General features: G+C 40.7%; 1 protein-coding gene across 2 annotated transcripts in view; it reads right to left on the bottom strand.

The window, feature by feature from the left end:
- The window catches only part of rhea (Talin_middle and talin-RS domain-containing protein rhea), a 44,144-nt gene that overhangs the window by 26,210 nt on the left and 944 nt on the right, over window positions 1–16,990 (bottom strand). For both annotated transcript variants that reach the window (XM_068365887.1, XM_068365886.1), the window contains exons 3-13: window positions 14,081–14,210; window positions 13,556–13,723; window positions 12,453–12,595; window positions 10,810–10,937; window positions 9,823–9,928; window positions 8,345–8,564; window positions 7,905–8,082; window positions 7,338–7,429; window positions 5,388–5,476; window positions 3,660–3,912; window positions 22–2,958 (exon numbers count right to left, since the gene is read on the bottom strand). In XM_068365887.1, the coding sequence (XP_068221988.1) occupies window positions 22–2,958; window positions 3,660–3,912; window positions 5,388–5,476; window positions 7,338–7,429; window positions 7,905–8,082; window positions 8,345–8,564; window positions 9,823–9,928; window positions 10,810–10,937; window positions 12,453–12,595; window positions 13,556–13,723; window positions 14,081–14,210 (4,444 nt within the window). The remainder of the gene's footprint in view (window positions 1–21; window positions 2,959–3,659; window positions 3,913–5,387; window positions 5,477–7,337; window positions 7,430–7,904; window positions 8,083–8,344; window positions 8,565–9,822; window positions 9,929–10,809; window positions 10,938–12,452; window positions 12,596–13,555; window positions 13,724–14,080; window positions 14,211–16,990) is intronic.

The following is a 16,990-nucleotide window of genomic DNA, read 5'->3' on the forward strand; positions in this document are numbered from 1 at the left end:
AAAAAAAAAAGATAGACTTACTCTTAATCTCCTTGACCAGATGCGCTGTGGCATTAGCGACATCCTTGGCCGACTGCACAAAGTGGCGTTTGGCCACCGGGTTGTTGGTCTTGGCCGAAGCAACTCGGCAGCTGTTACACAAGGCACTGGTATGTTTGGCAATGATGGTGGCTGCGCTCAGGACTTGCTGCTGGTTGCTGTTGGTGTCCATGAGGGTCTGGCAAGCGACGATGATTGCCTCGTAAGCGCGGGCAAACTGGGACTGATCGACCAGCCCGGGACGGCCGGCAACGCTGGTAGGGTCGGACACCCCAACGAGGTAGGCAGCCTGCGCTGCGCTCTCGACCAAGCCGCAAATGGCGTTGCTGACGTCTTTGACTGCGTAGCCGAATCTGTCGTGCTCCAACTTCTTGGCGTGGTTGGCAATACCTGTCATGGCGTCACCGAGGCTCTTGGATCGATCCATGACGGTGTCGAGACACTCGAAGTAAGACATGTCGGTCACTTGCTCAGATGGATGATCCAATAAGGGTCTCATAGACTGAATGGCGCGTACTGCGTTGTCACATTCCTTCTGCCCGGGAGCAGCCGAAGTACAGACATTGATGAGGTTGTTGATGGAGTCGGTAACAGCCCTGGCTGCGGTGGCCAACTGGTTCTTTGCATTAGGCGCACTGGGATCAGCCGCAACTGCCTTGGCAGACACCAACAGTTTGGAAGAGGACATAGACACGCTCTTCAAGCTAACGACCATCTGGCCCTGCACTTCACGGTCCTTGGTCGTCCCTGCCATCTCCATGCCGACGCCCATGAGACTGCCAAAGGCAGTCGAGAACTTCTTGGACGAAGTCGAGAGATGTTGGGTCGACATACGGGCCGAAGTCACCACCTCGGAGGTCACGCTGTTGAGCTCGGCAGCTGCGTTGCTCAACTCGGACTGCAGTTCGCCGTATGCCTTTGTTGTCGGTGGGAATCTGCCAGCGTCCAGATCGTTGGTCGAATCTGTTATGGTAAGAATGGCGTCATCCACATCCTTTTGTCCTGGCAAGCAGTTCACAGTTTTGTTCAAGGCCTGAGACACACCCTTTGCAACCTGCGCAAGCTTCTGTTGTGAAGCAGCACTCTGAGGACCCTGGACCACAATACGAGCTTCTTCGATCAGCTCGGACGACCTGACCATCACCTCCCTCGCAGCATTGATGAGACGATCCCGCACGCCGTGATCCGTGGACGTGGCCACCACCCCGCGGACTGCCGAAGAGAATTCTTTCAAGGCCAGAGCTGTGTCTCGGGAAGCGAGGCCCGTGAAGTGTTGGTTTCCTTGAGACGACGAAGTCAAGAGCTGTGCCATGGTAGAGCCGACAGTCTTGCTCGAGTTGGTTAGCTGCTGAGCAGCACTCTCTGGGGTCTCTCCTGGCAACGGTCTAATTGTGCCCATATCTGCCGCCTTCTTCAGGTCACTCAGATCATCACTGAGAGACTGAATAGCATCCAAAGCGGAGTCAATCTCCAGAGAGCCGCATGCTTCTTGTGCCTTGCCAATGGCAGACCTAAGATCCACCAAAGCCTGACCAAACTGCTTGGAAGAATTGTTTAGCTGGAGGGCCGAAGCCTGGTCGCCAACGGTTGGTAAGGCGGCCTTCACCGAAGACACCATCTTCGTGCCGGGTTGCAAAAATTGATTGCAGGAGTTGATGAGGGCCAACTGGGCACGAGGAGAGTCAGGGTGGTTGATGGTACCCTTAACTCCCTCCACCAAGCGGGGGATGACGTCAGCCACTGACTTGCAGTCAGAAATGAGTTCGTCTTGAGACGCCACACTGCTGTTATGCGGTCCAGCTCCCTGGGCAGCAGCCATGCACTGCGTGCCGGTGGCGGCAGCGTGCTTCGCAGCATTTTCCAATCTCTTAATGATTTTCTTCTTAATCGCGTTGTTTGCAGCTGCATCAGTAGCGAGTCTGACATTTTCAGCAGCCTCTTTGAGAACGATCTGCTTCTCTTCGTCGTTGGGACTAGAGGCACATTGCTTCGCAGCTTCGACCATCTTGGCCGTGGCATCGGCCAGTTGCTTCGCCGCAGCCAAGAGTCTGTTTTGCAGATCGGAATCTGTCTGCGACTCCGCCTCAAATTTGATAGACTGAATGAGGTGGGAGGTGGCCTGGGCTAAGATCTTCGCCTGTCGCACCATCTCCGAGGCATTTCCTTGCGAGGCAAACAGCTTCTCGCTGGAGATGAGAATAGTCTCCACTGCTTCGTCGTGAACGCTCAGACGTCCCCTGTGCTCGCCGGCTGTCTTGATGTGATTCAAAAGCTCGTTGAGAGCTCTCGTTACTTCGGCAGCTGCCTGGGATAGGTCCCTGAGCAAAACGTCGTCCTGCGTGGCACGCTGGCAAACCTGGACCATTCCTTCCACTGCACGTCCGACTTCCTTAGCTGCCTCGATAAGCTGACTCTGACAAGCGGGGCTGTCAATCGTCGGGGCTACGACCTTGGCACACGCAACCAGCTGGGACGTGGCCAAAGCGCACGCCGTGGCGGAATTGATGACCACATTCTGAAGTTCCTGGTCTTCGCAGCGAGATGCGACAGCCTTCGCCTTGAGAATCAGAGCTGCAGTGGTATTGGCCACAGCCTTGGCCATCCCCAGCAAGATGTCTTGAGTCTCGTGGTCCAAATGCACGTCGACAGTGTGGAGAACGACGTTGGAAGCCTCGCCGACGCGGGAGGCAGCGGTAAGCAGACCCTGCCTCGGCTCTTTTCTCTGGGGTTCAGCTGCAACGAGAAGGTCGGAAAAGGCGGTGCAGAGATTTTTGGTGGCGCCGAGGAGGTTGGTGGATTCGTTGTCGGTTTCCAGCAGGGCGGCGATCATCCTCACGCCCTTCGACATTTCTGGTAGGTTGGAGGTGATGGTGTGGATGGCAGCGCCAACTGCCGTGTGATCGACCTCCTCGTGAACGGCTGAAAAGGTAACGTAAATTTCCATCGGTTATTTCGCTCGGCATGAAATTTACAAAAAGATTTATACTTAACTGATAAATGACAAATAGAAGATTTCAAGGAGTTTTTAAATATACAGAAATATTCAGAGATAAAAACAACAATCCAACTGAAATTGTGAATGTCAAGTATTGTATCAAAAGTTTATAAGACAATATTATATAATCTAATGCAGTAAGCAAGAAGACATTTGCAATATGAAACGGAACTATTCGTTGACTTTTGCAGCTGAAAATTATAGGCGTGCGAGTTAGGCGACGCCTAACCTTGACCAAAATTGAACAAAATTTGACTTTACGAACAGCTTCTTGGGACCATTTAAGTTTGTAAGTTGTTTAAGACTTTCTGTAGTAGTAAAATGTTTAACCCTTAACCCCCAGGCATTTTCTTTTTCAAGCACATTTTGCAATATATTTTTTTTAAATTGCTCTAAAAGCCTCAATTTTCATCATAGGGAGGTCAGGTTGGTCTCATTATTTTGGAAAATGCCTGAAGTTTCTCATAAAGTTATCAAAAATATGCAAAAAAATTTAAATAGCAGTTTTTTTGCAAGGACGTACTGGTACGTCCATGGGGGTAAAGGGATGAGTTTTGTGAAACCTACCAGTACGTCCATTGGGGGTAAAAGGGTTAAAAAAAAAAAAAAGCACGGAATCACTCACACGAAGTAAGAGTGACAACTTCGGCAGTGGCTGCGTTCATGGCAGCGATCTGGCTGGTAACCGTCTGCTTGTTGGAATCCAGCGTCACCTGCTTCCACTTGATTGAGGCCGGGTCCGTGCCCAGCTCCGGCAGCTCGGCCTTGGTCTCGAGGCTTTCCATGCACTCGTCGATGATGATCTTTCCGGTTTCGATGGTGGACACGAGGGCCTTCTGGGGCTTGCTCAGCACGCTCGTCACCTGGGGGTGCTTGGCCTGGGGACGACCGAGCAAGATCCAGAGGAGTTAGTTTTCGATATGTCAAAGTGAGAATGAGATTTATGATGATTAGGTTAGCATGCACAAAACACAATTCCAGACAGGGCATTCATCCATCAAAATAAGCTGACGAGATGTCCACAGAATGCAATATCAAACCACATAAATAGAAAGGCTATTATTATCTGTAAAAAATTCAGTCAAATCATTACAATATTACAACACTAAAAAGAATCTAGAGAGATATTCTCACAAATTGCAAACATCAATATGTATCATTTTAAAACATGAAAACCAATAGATTGTTCCATGCCATGATAAAAGGAGGAAAAATAGATGGCAGTTGATCAAGACAAAATGGATGCACCTACTTGTAGTCTTAGTACTCCAAGATACGGAGCTTGTAAGAGAAAGAAACGATGCAGAGTCACAACACGACGACACATCATTGTTAGCATCACACAAACTAATGCAGTTACCCCTCAACTTAACACGATAAGCAACGAGAATTCTACGCGTCATCGATTTTAAATACAGAAGTAAATGAGCAAATTCAGCTTTAATAATGACGTGCGATTTAGATAGAAACTAAACTACCAAATCCACCGTAATTTTGAATTGTGGAAAGCCGAGGGGTTTCTGCAAATATATGCCAAGCATAAATTCTAAAATGACAGAGATGTCATGACAAAGTCCCTGTACCTAGTTGATGTTTGTAATGTGATTTTGGTATCCTCAAGATATTCTGCGTTACTTAAAAAGAATTGAAAAATATCTAAACTTATTTTGAAAAAGAAATCCAATATTAGAGCAACTGTATTACTAATACAAATACATCCCTTTGTTAAAACATAGTCAACTCCATATTTTATTCTGTACAAAAAGTCTACTGTACCATTATTTATCTCAGTCACACAGAGACATGTATAAGAAGCTCTACTGTAATAACTGATTAAAACAACGCATCTATTTTCATACGGTAACTTTTATAGGTACGCTAAAGTTCAAACGTCCATCAACACTCTTACGTCGCCGGGACCAGCGCGCACTACGCAGGGAGAGTAACGGTGTTGTTGAACTAATGAATTTTATTTGACCTCAATAGACAAACCCTTCAGACAGTCAACCCTCAGAGATTCCGATGACAGACAATAACTATGAGCTTTTAATCTTCTCAATTTTTAATTCTTGAACATATAGTACTACAATATAATACAATCATTTAACTAAGAGTGACACCCAAACTTCCTCATGCTATGAAAAAGGAATTTCCAGTGAAATAAATGTTCCCTATCTTATCCAAACAATATTAATGCTTTACTTGAATACAATCTGTTAACTGAAGCATTTGGTAAAATGGAATCTCAGACGGTTAACCGTACCCTGAAAATACCACGCAAACAGTTTATGTAAACCCTTATCCCTTGTCTGTGAACCAGTTCATCAAAAGAAAATCACAGTCGACTACTTACTGACGGAGGTTGATGGGCCAAGTTGATTTGGCCGACTAGAGCCACTGACTGCACCCCAGGCATGGATCCTGTCCCGAAGCTTTGTGCTCCTATGGCAAAGGAAATGCAAAACTCAACAGACAGCGTAACGAAAAGAAATCATTAAAACAAAGCCGTCGAACATACAAGACAATATCTGCGGCCCTGTACCCTAGAGGAAGTCATGGGTTCTGAATAAGAGCTATAGAGCTAATTTATATATACATGTATAGTTTACAATACAGTGTTACAGTAAAGTATAGGACTGTACAATGAGAGAATAAAACTACAGAAGCATCACAGAGATATGAAAATCAACTGCTCGTCTGACACAGCTGTGAAATAATAATAATATTTCGTATGACACGGCACAGTAATGAAAATCAAAATGTTGCACAGTACGACATGGACAGCGGGGAAAGAAAAAAAGTGGCTAAAAAAGGCCCATACATCAAAAAATGAAAAAGTAATCAGCTGACGAGGAACAAAATACTTGGAAAATTTACATGCCAATCGAAAGGACTCAAAAATTATACATTCCATACCATCATACTGAATAGGAAGATTGGAATAAAAAAGACGTGCTTTTTTAAACGATCGACGTTTAGCTTTCGATATATTCCTCTTACTGTGAGATATGGACTATGACAAAATAGACTTCCTACCAAGACATCAGGTCTCGGTAGTACGTAACGAAATAGGAGCGACAGTAAACGGAGAATCACTTTTGCAAATTTCAAAACTTACTAAAGGGATAACTTTTACATCAAATATGCCCCTGAAATCTCAAAGGATATTGATGAGCTAATGGTAATAGCATTACTGTACCATATTCAAACCTTGATAAGAATGGGCAAAATAACAAAATTTTTGTACAAAATGCTTCAGCTCCCACACTTGATCATAAAAATTACATGAGCCCTTCTACAAGACATTCTTTCTAAATACATTCTTGACTCTAGCAATAACATAAAAGATTCTCTAAACATTGAGCTCAACATAGTTAAAAAACACCAACTGCATTTAATAATGAACATCTCCAGCGAGGATTCCCGAAAAAGATTTCCAAATCTGAAGCCCCCATCAAATTTCTCAACTATTTCCTACCTTCTAGTTTTCCAAACTACTTCTTATAGTGTAAGGCCTTCGTCTATTCACCTGCCTTTCCTACTTTTGAATCTCTTGAGTCTGTTCCTTTCGCTTGTCCAAACTACCGTGACCACTGAGGGCATATTGTAATAGAAGACTCCTTCATATATCTCCCCTAATTCTAAGAAATTATTGACACTCTCTTATCAAAACTTCTGCAGGAATACGCAAGTAAATTCTTGAGCAATCTTACAAATACTGTACATCACTGTCAATTGAACTAACATGCCAAATAAATAACATTTGTCCCTGGTAAGCGATAAGAGTGACTTACTAATAACAGATTTCCTTCTCTTGTACTTTTCCTGCTTTCCCTTCAGTCTCTTCATTAACATCATCTTTTGACAGTAAATCTTTAATCATAGTTGTTAAACTTCCTACATTAATCAAATTTTGATTACAAAACCCACATTATCTCCCACAAAAGTCTACGCAAGACGCACGAGCAAAAATGGCGGCTGGATAACGCAAGGAATTTTGTTAAATTAATGAGACTGTACAAGCGTACTGCACTTGGAAGGAAGGTTTGAAAAGAATTAAATTACTGATAACAAATTAAGGAAGATGTTTTCAATTGCATTATCATGATTTTGAAATAAAACTCGAACGTGCAAAGCTCATAGGATGTTCAAGCAAGACTCTTGGCTAATACAGATGAGCTTCGCCTTTCCGATTCTCTTATAAAATGACTACAGACACATGATGATACACAGTACTTTCCAGCAACCCTACACAAACCTTCATTGGAGCCAGACTTGGCAACGCCGATCCAGATACACTTACCGTTGACGCCCGGCCTCATGACGGCCGGTTTTGAGATGGATTCCTCTTCCAGGTGTTTGATTTCTGTGTCACCATGTTGGATGATGCTTGCCCTAGAGAAGAGAAGAGACACAACAACGGAATTTTAATGAATGCCTCAAGAAATGAAACACGTTGAGTCTTCATCAATACTGTTCCCCTGTAAATATAAAACTAATTTTTACGTGTGCAAATTGACAACTTTCAAGTTAAATCTTTACTGGTTCCCCAAAACCCCGACAGTTTAACCCAACTGTACTATGGTCTTCTACTCTCTTGGGTTAGAGTTCTCTTGCTTGAGGGTACACTTGGGCACACTATTGTATCTTATTTATCTTCCTCTTGTTTTTTTAAAGTTTTGATACTTTATATAGGAGATATTTAATTTAATGTTACTCAGGAAATGTCTTATTTTTCATTAAGTTTCCTTTCCTCACTGGGCTATTTTCCCTGTTGGAACCCCTGGGCTTATAGCATCCTGCTTTTCCAAACAGGGTTGTAGCCTAGCAAGTAATAATAATAATAATAACAAAGGTTGGTGATGCTCACTTGATAGGAGAAACGGTGTCTTCAACCATAGCTGACCCATCGTCTCCTTCGATGCCGATGTGGTCGATAGTCTTCTGCTTCTTCAAGATGATATCTATGTAACCAGCGATCAGTTGGGAGATCTGCTCCCCCTCCGTCGTTTGCACGGAGTAGTACTGGTCAGAATAGTCTCCAAAATCTGAAAGAAAAGATGAAATTAGAATTCAGTCTACAAAGGTCCTCAACTTTTTTTTAATAGCTCTTCCATTTTTTTCAGTTTTAAATCTAATTTTTAATACTCTCTCAGGTCTTCGTCCAAGAGTCCAGCTATCAATCCCACCTCGGCAGTCCCATACCCAAGATCACGACTTTTATATATCCAGAATCAAACCCAAAAAGAATCCCAGCGACAAAAATTAGTCCCTGAGACATAAAGTACCTCTTAATCCCCAAAGTCTTACCGAGAGTGAATGTGTTTGGCGAGGCAGCCCATCTACGGACGGTCGTCAGGGGCCACGTCTTCAGGATCTCTTTGGTCTTTTCGTCCAGCCTCAGCACAGAGTCCTTAGTCACCCCGAGCAGACGAGGAACTAGTTTGTTTTTGCCTTTCATCTTCTCCTTGACCAGGAAGAACGTCACACCGTAAGTCTTCAGGGAGCGAGCCTGTCCGACGTACGTGACCTGCGAGAGAATGGTAAACTTGTGAAATTTGGACGCACGAGTTGAAATGTTAAGGTCTTGGTCTGTAATCCAATAGATGATTTTTATACTTATGAACTGCCGAAGTACAAGGTAATATGTGTATAGGGGGTTTCACATTGTTACTAAAGCTTGAGAAATATTGTAGTGTAAGTAAAAATACAAGATTTTCTCTTGAATTTCTTCTGATAATTTCACATCACAATGTGATTTTATGTTGAAAAGGTTGACATAAGTCTCTCTTCCTAGTTTACATACAATGGATCTATTAAAAAGTTATTACCAATCTCAAGATATTTTATATTCTTTATGCAAAACTTTTCATAAGCTTATTTCCTCTCTAGACTATTCTCCCTGTTGGGACTCTTCAGCATATTGCATCCTGCTTTCCAACTAGGGTTGTAGATTAGCAAGTAATAATAATAATTATAACAACAGACAATTTCAAATTTGAAATTTTGGTCTCAAATCCATCTAAGGTTACATTTCCGTACCTTATTACGCCAAGCAGCCCAAACTTGGTTCAGTTAAGCAAGGAGTATAAAATGATGCGCCATGTAAGATATCAGTTACAAGGAGCAGACCGCCACTACAACCTGCAGCCACATCGAACCCAACAACATCTCCCCTCAGCCTAGTCCTCCTGCCACCCAACCTGCTATTCCTGAACTTTATTCTCCTCCACGTCCTATCCAAAAACCTAAACCTCAACGTCCGCCTAAACCTCAACGTCCACCCAAACCTCCTCCAAAGTCATAACGAGCCCCCTCCCACACTCAAACCAGCTACAAATAAAAGTTGCAGATTATCCCATATCCTAAATGACCTACCAACCAAAAAGGCCTGCCGTACGCAAGTGTGCAAGAGCTCGTAGGGCCAGGCCATCTGAAACTAAAATATCCTCCTTAACAATTTTCTATTACAATCACATGGTTTTTAAACTACTGTATTTTCTTCATTATTTTCTTACAATGTTGATTTTGTATAAACCAAATGACAGAAGAGGGACGAAAGAAGGTAACGAAATCATCAAAATAAAATTGAGGATTATATATTCCACACAAGTCAAATTACAAACCCCGGCCAATTTGCTACAAATTAGGTTCTGTTTTAATCTGCATGAAATAAAATCTATAAAATAATAAACAAACCTTAGTGTGCTCAGACTCTTACTGAACAAACATAAACTTCATCAAATCCCTGAATTAAAACATATGAGCCAATTAAAAACCTATCTTACCTTGGCATCTAATTCGCTCTTCCCAGCGTGTAACTTGTGCTCCTGAAAGACTTTCTTCTCGATGCCTTTAACTTTGAGGTAACTCTGCGGCAAAAACTCCTTCAAGCTGCAAAATGAACCACAATAATTAGATCATTCAATACAACTGGCAAAGCCTAGCAACCAAAAGTTACGTGCAAACAAACCGCTGTCTTAATGAGGCATTGACGTGAGGGAAAGGTTCGAACAGCTCGGGCCAATACATTTCACTGTTGTAGGCATTCAATCTTCACAAAGCTTTGACACAAGAAAGATTTTTCAAAAAGCAGCATTGTGTAGTTACTTCAGATCTCCTGGGATAGGGAATTGCCTTTCTTAATAGAGCGATGACATACACAAATTTGTACAGTAATTCTTCACATCAGACTTCAATAAAGAAATCAAGACTTTACCACCCTAAAAGGAGCTGCATTTTGAAACCAAATTTTCTATAAACTCCTTAAGCAAGGTGATTAAGATGGCTGTCATTCTCAAATTTGGTTCAATGAAGGTTCAAATTCCACAGCATTGCATTATCATCTTCTCAGTAGTCTTACACCCTCATAAAAGAGGCAAATAACACTGTAAGAATCGTTTGCCAGCGTCTTACAGCAATATTTTGATCGCCATAACACGACCTTCCGTGGCCGGCATGGAAACAGACTTAAAATAAACACAAGGCAATGTCGAATATAGTTTTGCTTACTTCAGGGACGGTACTTTATCTCTAAGACCTATGTAATCTCTCATGGCCCCTTTCTGCTGGACACACATCTTTTGTAGTTCTCTTTATAATTGCTGAACCTTCTCTCTCTCTCTCTCTCTCTCTCTCTCTCTCTCTCTCTCTCTCTCTCTCTCTCACCATGTGTCCTGACCACCTTTTAAATTTAAGCCAAAAGATACCACATCTCATTTGTAACTTTCCACTGACATAAGCGTAATCAAACAAAATATAATAAGGAGACTTACTCTAAAAACCCGGCCTTGTGTTTTGCCTCAATGTGGTCGCCGAACTGAATCTGGCACTGGATTCCGGCGAAGCTGCACGCCCTCTCCTGCGTCACGGGGTGGGTGCCGTCCAGAATGGCATCGCGGCACTGGAAGGGGAGACAGAATGACGTCGGATAAGACACCTCCGATAATCTCTGGGCATGTTGCAGTTTCCCCCACTACTTGGTTCATCACAGATTTATATATATATACGTACAGTGAATCTATCTCTCGGACTCCTCTTTATACAGAAGGTCCCCTACTTACAGACAATCGGAGATACGGTCCCCAACTTACAAACACTCAAGAGATACAAACACAAATCCAACAACAACAAAACAAAGATAACATAAAGAAATACAGAAATAAAACTCATATAATTTAATACAGTTGTAAATCATTTGTAATACTGTAACCTGATATCTATTCCATATGGAAGATCTATTTGTTGACTTTTGTAGCTATAAATCATAGGCCTGGCCTTCAGGTTAGGCCTACTCTAGGTCAAAATTTAACAAAATTCGACCTACAAACAGCTTCTTGGAACCAATTATGTTTGTAAGCTGAGGACCCTCTGTCATTCTCCCTACAATTCCTCTTCTTTTCATTGCCATCTGTAACTCTCAGCTCTACTTATTACCATGATTCTTCCCCAGACTCAATCTTAAAATGTAGTTAAGCCTCACTTTATTCAGATCTGATACTCTTTAACTAAGGCTTCCCCGGCAATACCATTTCTCGATGTTGTCCGTAAATCTCCGCTCTACTTATCAACTTGATTCCCCTAAAATCGATCCCCCAAATTAGTTTGAGAACCTCACCTGAACAGAGAAGGGCCTAAAAGTTAGTTTGAGAACCTCACCTGAACAGAGAAGGGCCTAAAAGTTAGTTTGAGAACCTCACCTGAACAGAGAAGGGCCTGAAAAGTTAGTTTGAGAACCTCACCTGAACAGAGAAGGGCCTGAAAAGTTAGTTTGAGAACCTCACCTGAACGTAGATAAGGGCCTAAAAGTTAGTTCGAGAACCTCACCTGAACGTAGAGAAGGCCTGAAAAGTTAGTTTGAGAACCTCGCCGGAACAGAGAAGAGCCTAAAAGTTAGTTTGAGAACCTCACCTGAACGTAGAGAAGGCCTGAAAAGTTAGTTCGAGAACCTCACCTGAACGTAGAGAAGGCCTGAAAAGTTAGTTTGAGAACCTCGCCGGAACAGAGAAGAGCCTAAAAGTTAGTTTGAGAACCTCACCTGAACGTAGAGAAGGCCTGAAAAGTTAGTTCGAGAACCTCACCTGAACGTAGAGAAGGCCTGAAAAGTTAGTTTGAGAACCTCGCCGGAACAGAGAAGAGCCTAAAAGTTAGTTTGAGAACCTCACCTGAACGTAGAGAAGGCCTGAAAAGTTAGTTCGAGAACCTCACCTGAACGTAGAGAAGGCCTGAAAAGTTAGTTTGAGAACCTTGCCGGAACAGAGAAGAGCCTAAAAGTTAGTTTGAGAACCTCACCTGAACGTAGAGAAGGCCTGAAAAGTTAGTTCGAGAACCTCACCTGAACGTAGAGAAGGCCTGAAAAGTTAGTTTGAGAACCTCGCCGGAACAGAGAAGAGCCTAAAAGTTAGTTTGAGAACCTCACCTGAACGTAGAGAAGGCCAAGCTGCACGGGATCCCTCGAATCTATGTTCTGGTCCGAGAAAAAGTATTTCCTTTTCAGCAGAAGGATTTCGGACTCGTCGATGCCCTGTTCTCGCAACGTCTTGCTGTGGTCAACCCAGTTTACTGGAAAAGGCGAACGTTGTTACATACAAACAGATGTCAAAAGCATATATAAATTAGGTGCTACGTACACATTAGTGTTATGTCAATAAAAAACAAAATATGAAAATCCTACCCATTAACTTAATCATAATCTAGTTACAGATAACACCATCATTTGAATACTGTACCTAATAGATCTCTCAATCAACTTAAAATATGATCATTTTTCTAACATGAGAGATATATTTTCAGATCAGCGAAACCTGGCAGAGCAATGTAAGATTATTGCTTAATCCTCTACGAGTATTTGTGAATATTTTTGAATTAAGGAAAAAACAGCATTCTGGAGTATGATTTTGTATATAAATGTCAAATTTGGTTATTAATTTTGTTTGTTTTTTTGATAACTACTAAAGTTTGTTTTATTACCGGTACATGTTCACAAAATAATGTCTTGTATACGTTAAAAACCTGTTATTCTTACCTTTGTGTATATAATGTATTGTATTGCCAAGTGGAGTATTTTGCCTTTATTTGGACCAGAAGAAAATAATCATTGTAAATATGAGCTGTATATGTTGTGGTCAATAAAATATCTATCTATCTAAGCATCACTATCACTATTCACTATATCTTCTATGGAAAGTGAGATATGATGATTTATATTTGGTATAGGTACTGAGGATGGCTACCACCTCAAAGAATCTCAAATATACTTTGAAAAAGTCTAAAGTAAAAAGAAATGTCACATAGATATCACACCGGCTGCCCATTGCCACCATACGACATAACAGCTCATGAAATGGAGAGAGAGAGAGAGAGAGAGAGAGAGAGAGAGAGAGAGAGAGAGAGAGAGAGAGAGAGAGAGAGAGAGAGAATCTTCAGGGTTAATCACTATTAGATGGTAATTGAGAGAGAGAGAGAGAGAGAGAGAGAGAGAGAGAGAGAGAGAGAGAGAGAGAGAGAGAGAGAGAGACTCACTCTCATCATCTGTGCGTAGTTTCTTCTTGAGCTGCTCCATCTTGGCATCCCGTTCCTTGTCCCCCTCCTTCTTCCTCTTGAGAGTCAGGGTGCCGAAGTTCGGCTTGTTCTCGATCTCCTCCTGCTCCACTTCGTTGACCAGGGAATATTCGTCGTGGTTCATGATGCCTGGAAAGGAAGTGCCACTTTAAGAGCTGTCTTCTCTCCTGCACAGATGCTGGACGCAAGAGTCGGCGAGTACGGCCGTGAATACAGCGGTACATTATGGTAACTGATGATGTTTCAAAAAATACTAAGCCAGCAAAAACAACCATAAATTTAGTCAAATATATCACAAAAAACAGTCAAAGAAAACTATGTGATCTTAAGAACTTAACTGAATATTAATTTCAAGAAATATACCATCAAACAGAACACTAAAAACAGTAATTAATTAAATAAAAATATACAATAATATTGTCATCATACATTGATCATGAACAGTATAATTCCTGAATTTAAAATAAACTATAACACTTTCTATACCAATTTTTGTGCAAATGACGACCATTAGCTGCGAAACTGGTTGCGAATCATCGACCAGCAAAGTTTTGACTGTGCCGTCCAACATTCGGACTTTCAGGGTACGAACCTTTCGACGGTATTCTACCATGTCCTGAAAACAAACGAAATAGTTAATCAGTCGAATTACGCTGATAAAAAACACTGTGGTTTTCCTCATTATTTGTATTAAAAAAAACCATCTTTATCAGACTGTCTGTGGTTATGTTACATTATAGACAGTACATACAATACTTCCCATAAATCCTTAATCATTTTAAATTGTGCTGATGAATTGATCTGTACTTTATCATTACTTTATTCAAGAAAACAATATTTCACAAAATAAATAAAGTGTTATGTTACAATGCTTTCGGACAATGCGTACAATACTCTCCAAAAAGTGCATAAAATACTTTCTCAACAATGTGTATTGTACAATACTTTCTAGACAGTACAATAGTTATCAGACAGTACGTAAAATGCTTTCCAAAAAGTGCTTACGATACTTTACAAAAGGTGCGTACAATATTTTCCTGACGAGTACAATACTTTTCCAGATACAGGTATTACATAAAATAATGCCTTCCATAAGACTAAATTCTTAATAACTATCTCTCAAAATAATTTGAGAATATCTTATATAAAATTTATAGTGTATCTAACTATGTGAATATAGAAAGATTAGTGTTTTCCTCCATTAAAAAAATAATAAAAGTTTGGACATATTAAAGAATTGAGCATCACGACTACATAATATATCTCAAATAAATATACAAAATTAAAAATATTTGGAACAAAAAATCAACTCTGTACAGTACTTAGGAGTAATTTATCTTGTTGCAAATATCCTATATAAAAAGTCTGAAGTTTTAAGGAACTTTGCAACATTCTCAAAATAGACAAAAAATAATAAAAAATGAGCAAACCTTTCTTTAATGTAACATGTTCGTCAACAATTAGGTACGTAATGAAGTCCCAAGTTATCAACTCAGGATCACTTATTCAAAATTTTGACACTTTTGGACATATCCAACTTCTTGTAAGATTTTGTTGCTTTTTTTTATATATATATTCTGAACCAACTGCAAAAACTTACAGTAGTATCCCACAATATATTGTTATTGGCTTTTAAGAAACCAGACGTACAGCGACATTTGACGTGGGTTGGATTTTTGCCTTAATAAAGCAACATATATCTTCTCTATACACATACTGGACACGTAAACGTACCTATAACCAGATACGTACATTAATAAGCTTCCATCTAAAGTACAGTACTCTACAGTACAGCATTTCATAATTTTTCTACGGCGTAAGTGTCACGTCTAACATAACTACGTAAAGCCGATTTAATTTTTGTATTTATTACAGTACTCAAGGATGAGCGACAGAAGTTGGAACTGAACCAAAATATCTAAAAGAATGCCTGAATAAACTAGAACTAGAAACAAATGTTAACACAAGACACATGAGTGACAAACATAGGCTATCTGAACCAGGAACAAATAGTAAATTTGGTGAAAGGGCTTTTAGCTACTGTGCGCCTAGACATGATAATAAACTGCCAACTGAAATGAAGGACTTAATTTAAGAAGAAACTAGAAACATTACTTTTCACAAGATCATATGATTTGGAAGATGCTACAATCAAAGAATTGTATAAGTTATAATGAAAATGTTTCGTTACATGATTAATATGGACTTCAGTGGAGGGTTGGATTTAAACCCAAAACAAGTAAACAAGTAAGTATTACTGTAGTCTGCTTCAAAATGATACACAAAATGAATACCTAAATAATAACTTTACTGAGAGCAAACAGAGAAACATATCATATATAACAGCTATTTCTCTGGGACACACAGGACTAGTAGATGTCTAGCAACTGCAAGCATTGAGTAAGAGACTAAATAAATTAGGAGAAACTTATAAATTTGGTACAATTAACGAAAGGTGGCGTCACAGACACGCTAACTCATATCTTTTAAAGAGGCTTAGTGCGTATAGGGCTATGTTTCATTGCCTATATATACTTGCACACCTTATTTTTGCCATAAATGCTGATTACTTAAGTAAGATCGGGCAACAAGATGCTAAGAAGTCGCAGCAATGGCACACCGCGTGACGCCACCTCAAGGGAACCAAAACACAGGACGGTCAAATGAAACATTCATAGATAATACAAGACACGCGTTAGAGGCAGAATTCTGAGAGCACAAGCAGAAGACAGCAAGGGACGGAATGAGAAGACATGCAAAGGCAGGTGAAAAGAAGCCAAGAAACAAGAAGATGGATGTAAGAGACAAACAGGACAGATGGGTATGGAGACAGTTCAGGCAATGGATGAAAATCTAAAATATTAAAAGATAGACTTTGAACCTATAAATGAAAATAAAGGCACATAAAAATGCATTCACAAGTAAATACAAACACAATAAGATGATTTTAATCTTCCCAGATCCGATCATTTACCTTTCTGTGTCCAAAGGAAGACTGTTAAGTAAGCAAAGGAGTAGGTATAGTCTACTTATTTCAGAAGTTACAGTTGGAAGATAAGAAAGATCACACGTACAGTAGTATTTAAAAGGGGAGAAATGACATGCACAGATCCTCATGATATAAAAGTATATCAGGGCTATATAAATTGAATGTAGAGCTTCTAATATAATCTAATACTGTAATGGCCTTTAAAAGGATCTAGAAAATCCAGTGTCGGCTGACCCTTCGTAAAAATACGAACAACGTTCCACAATAGGAACAATCGTGGTGAATTACTTAAAAATAAAACTCAATATATCCTGTATATAATTATGCTTTAGAAGATTAAATCTTAGCTAATCTGTAAGTCACCTTACGATACTCTGTAAACACGTAATCTTAGATAGAGTAAGCAG

The sequence above is a fragment of the Palaemon carinicauda genome, chromosome 43 (genome assembly GCF_036898095.1).
Source record: "Palaemon carinicauda isolate YSFRI2023 chromosome 43, ASM3689809v2, whole genome shotgun sequence".
NCBI classification, from domain to species: domain Eukaryota; kingdom Metazoa; phylum Arthropoda; class Malacostraca; order Decapoda; family Palaemonidae; genus Palaemon; species Palaemon carinicauda.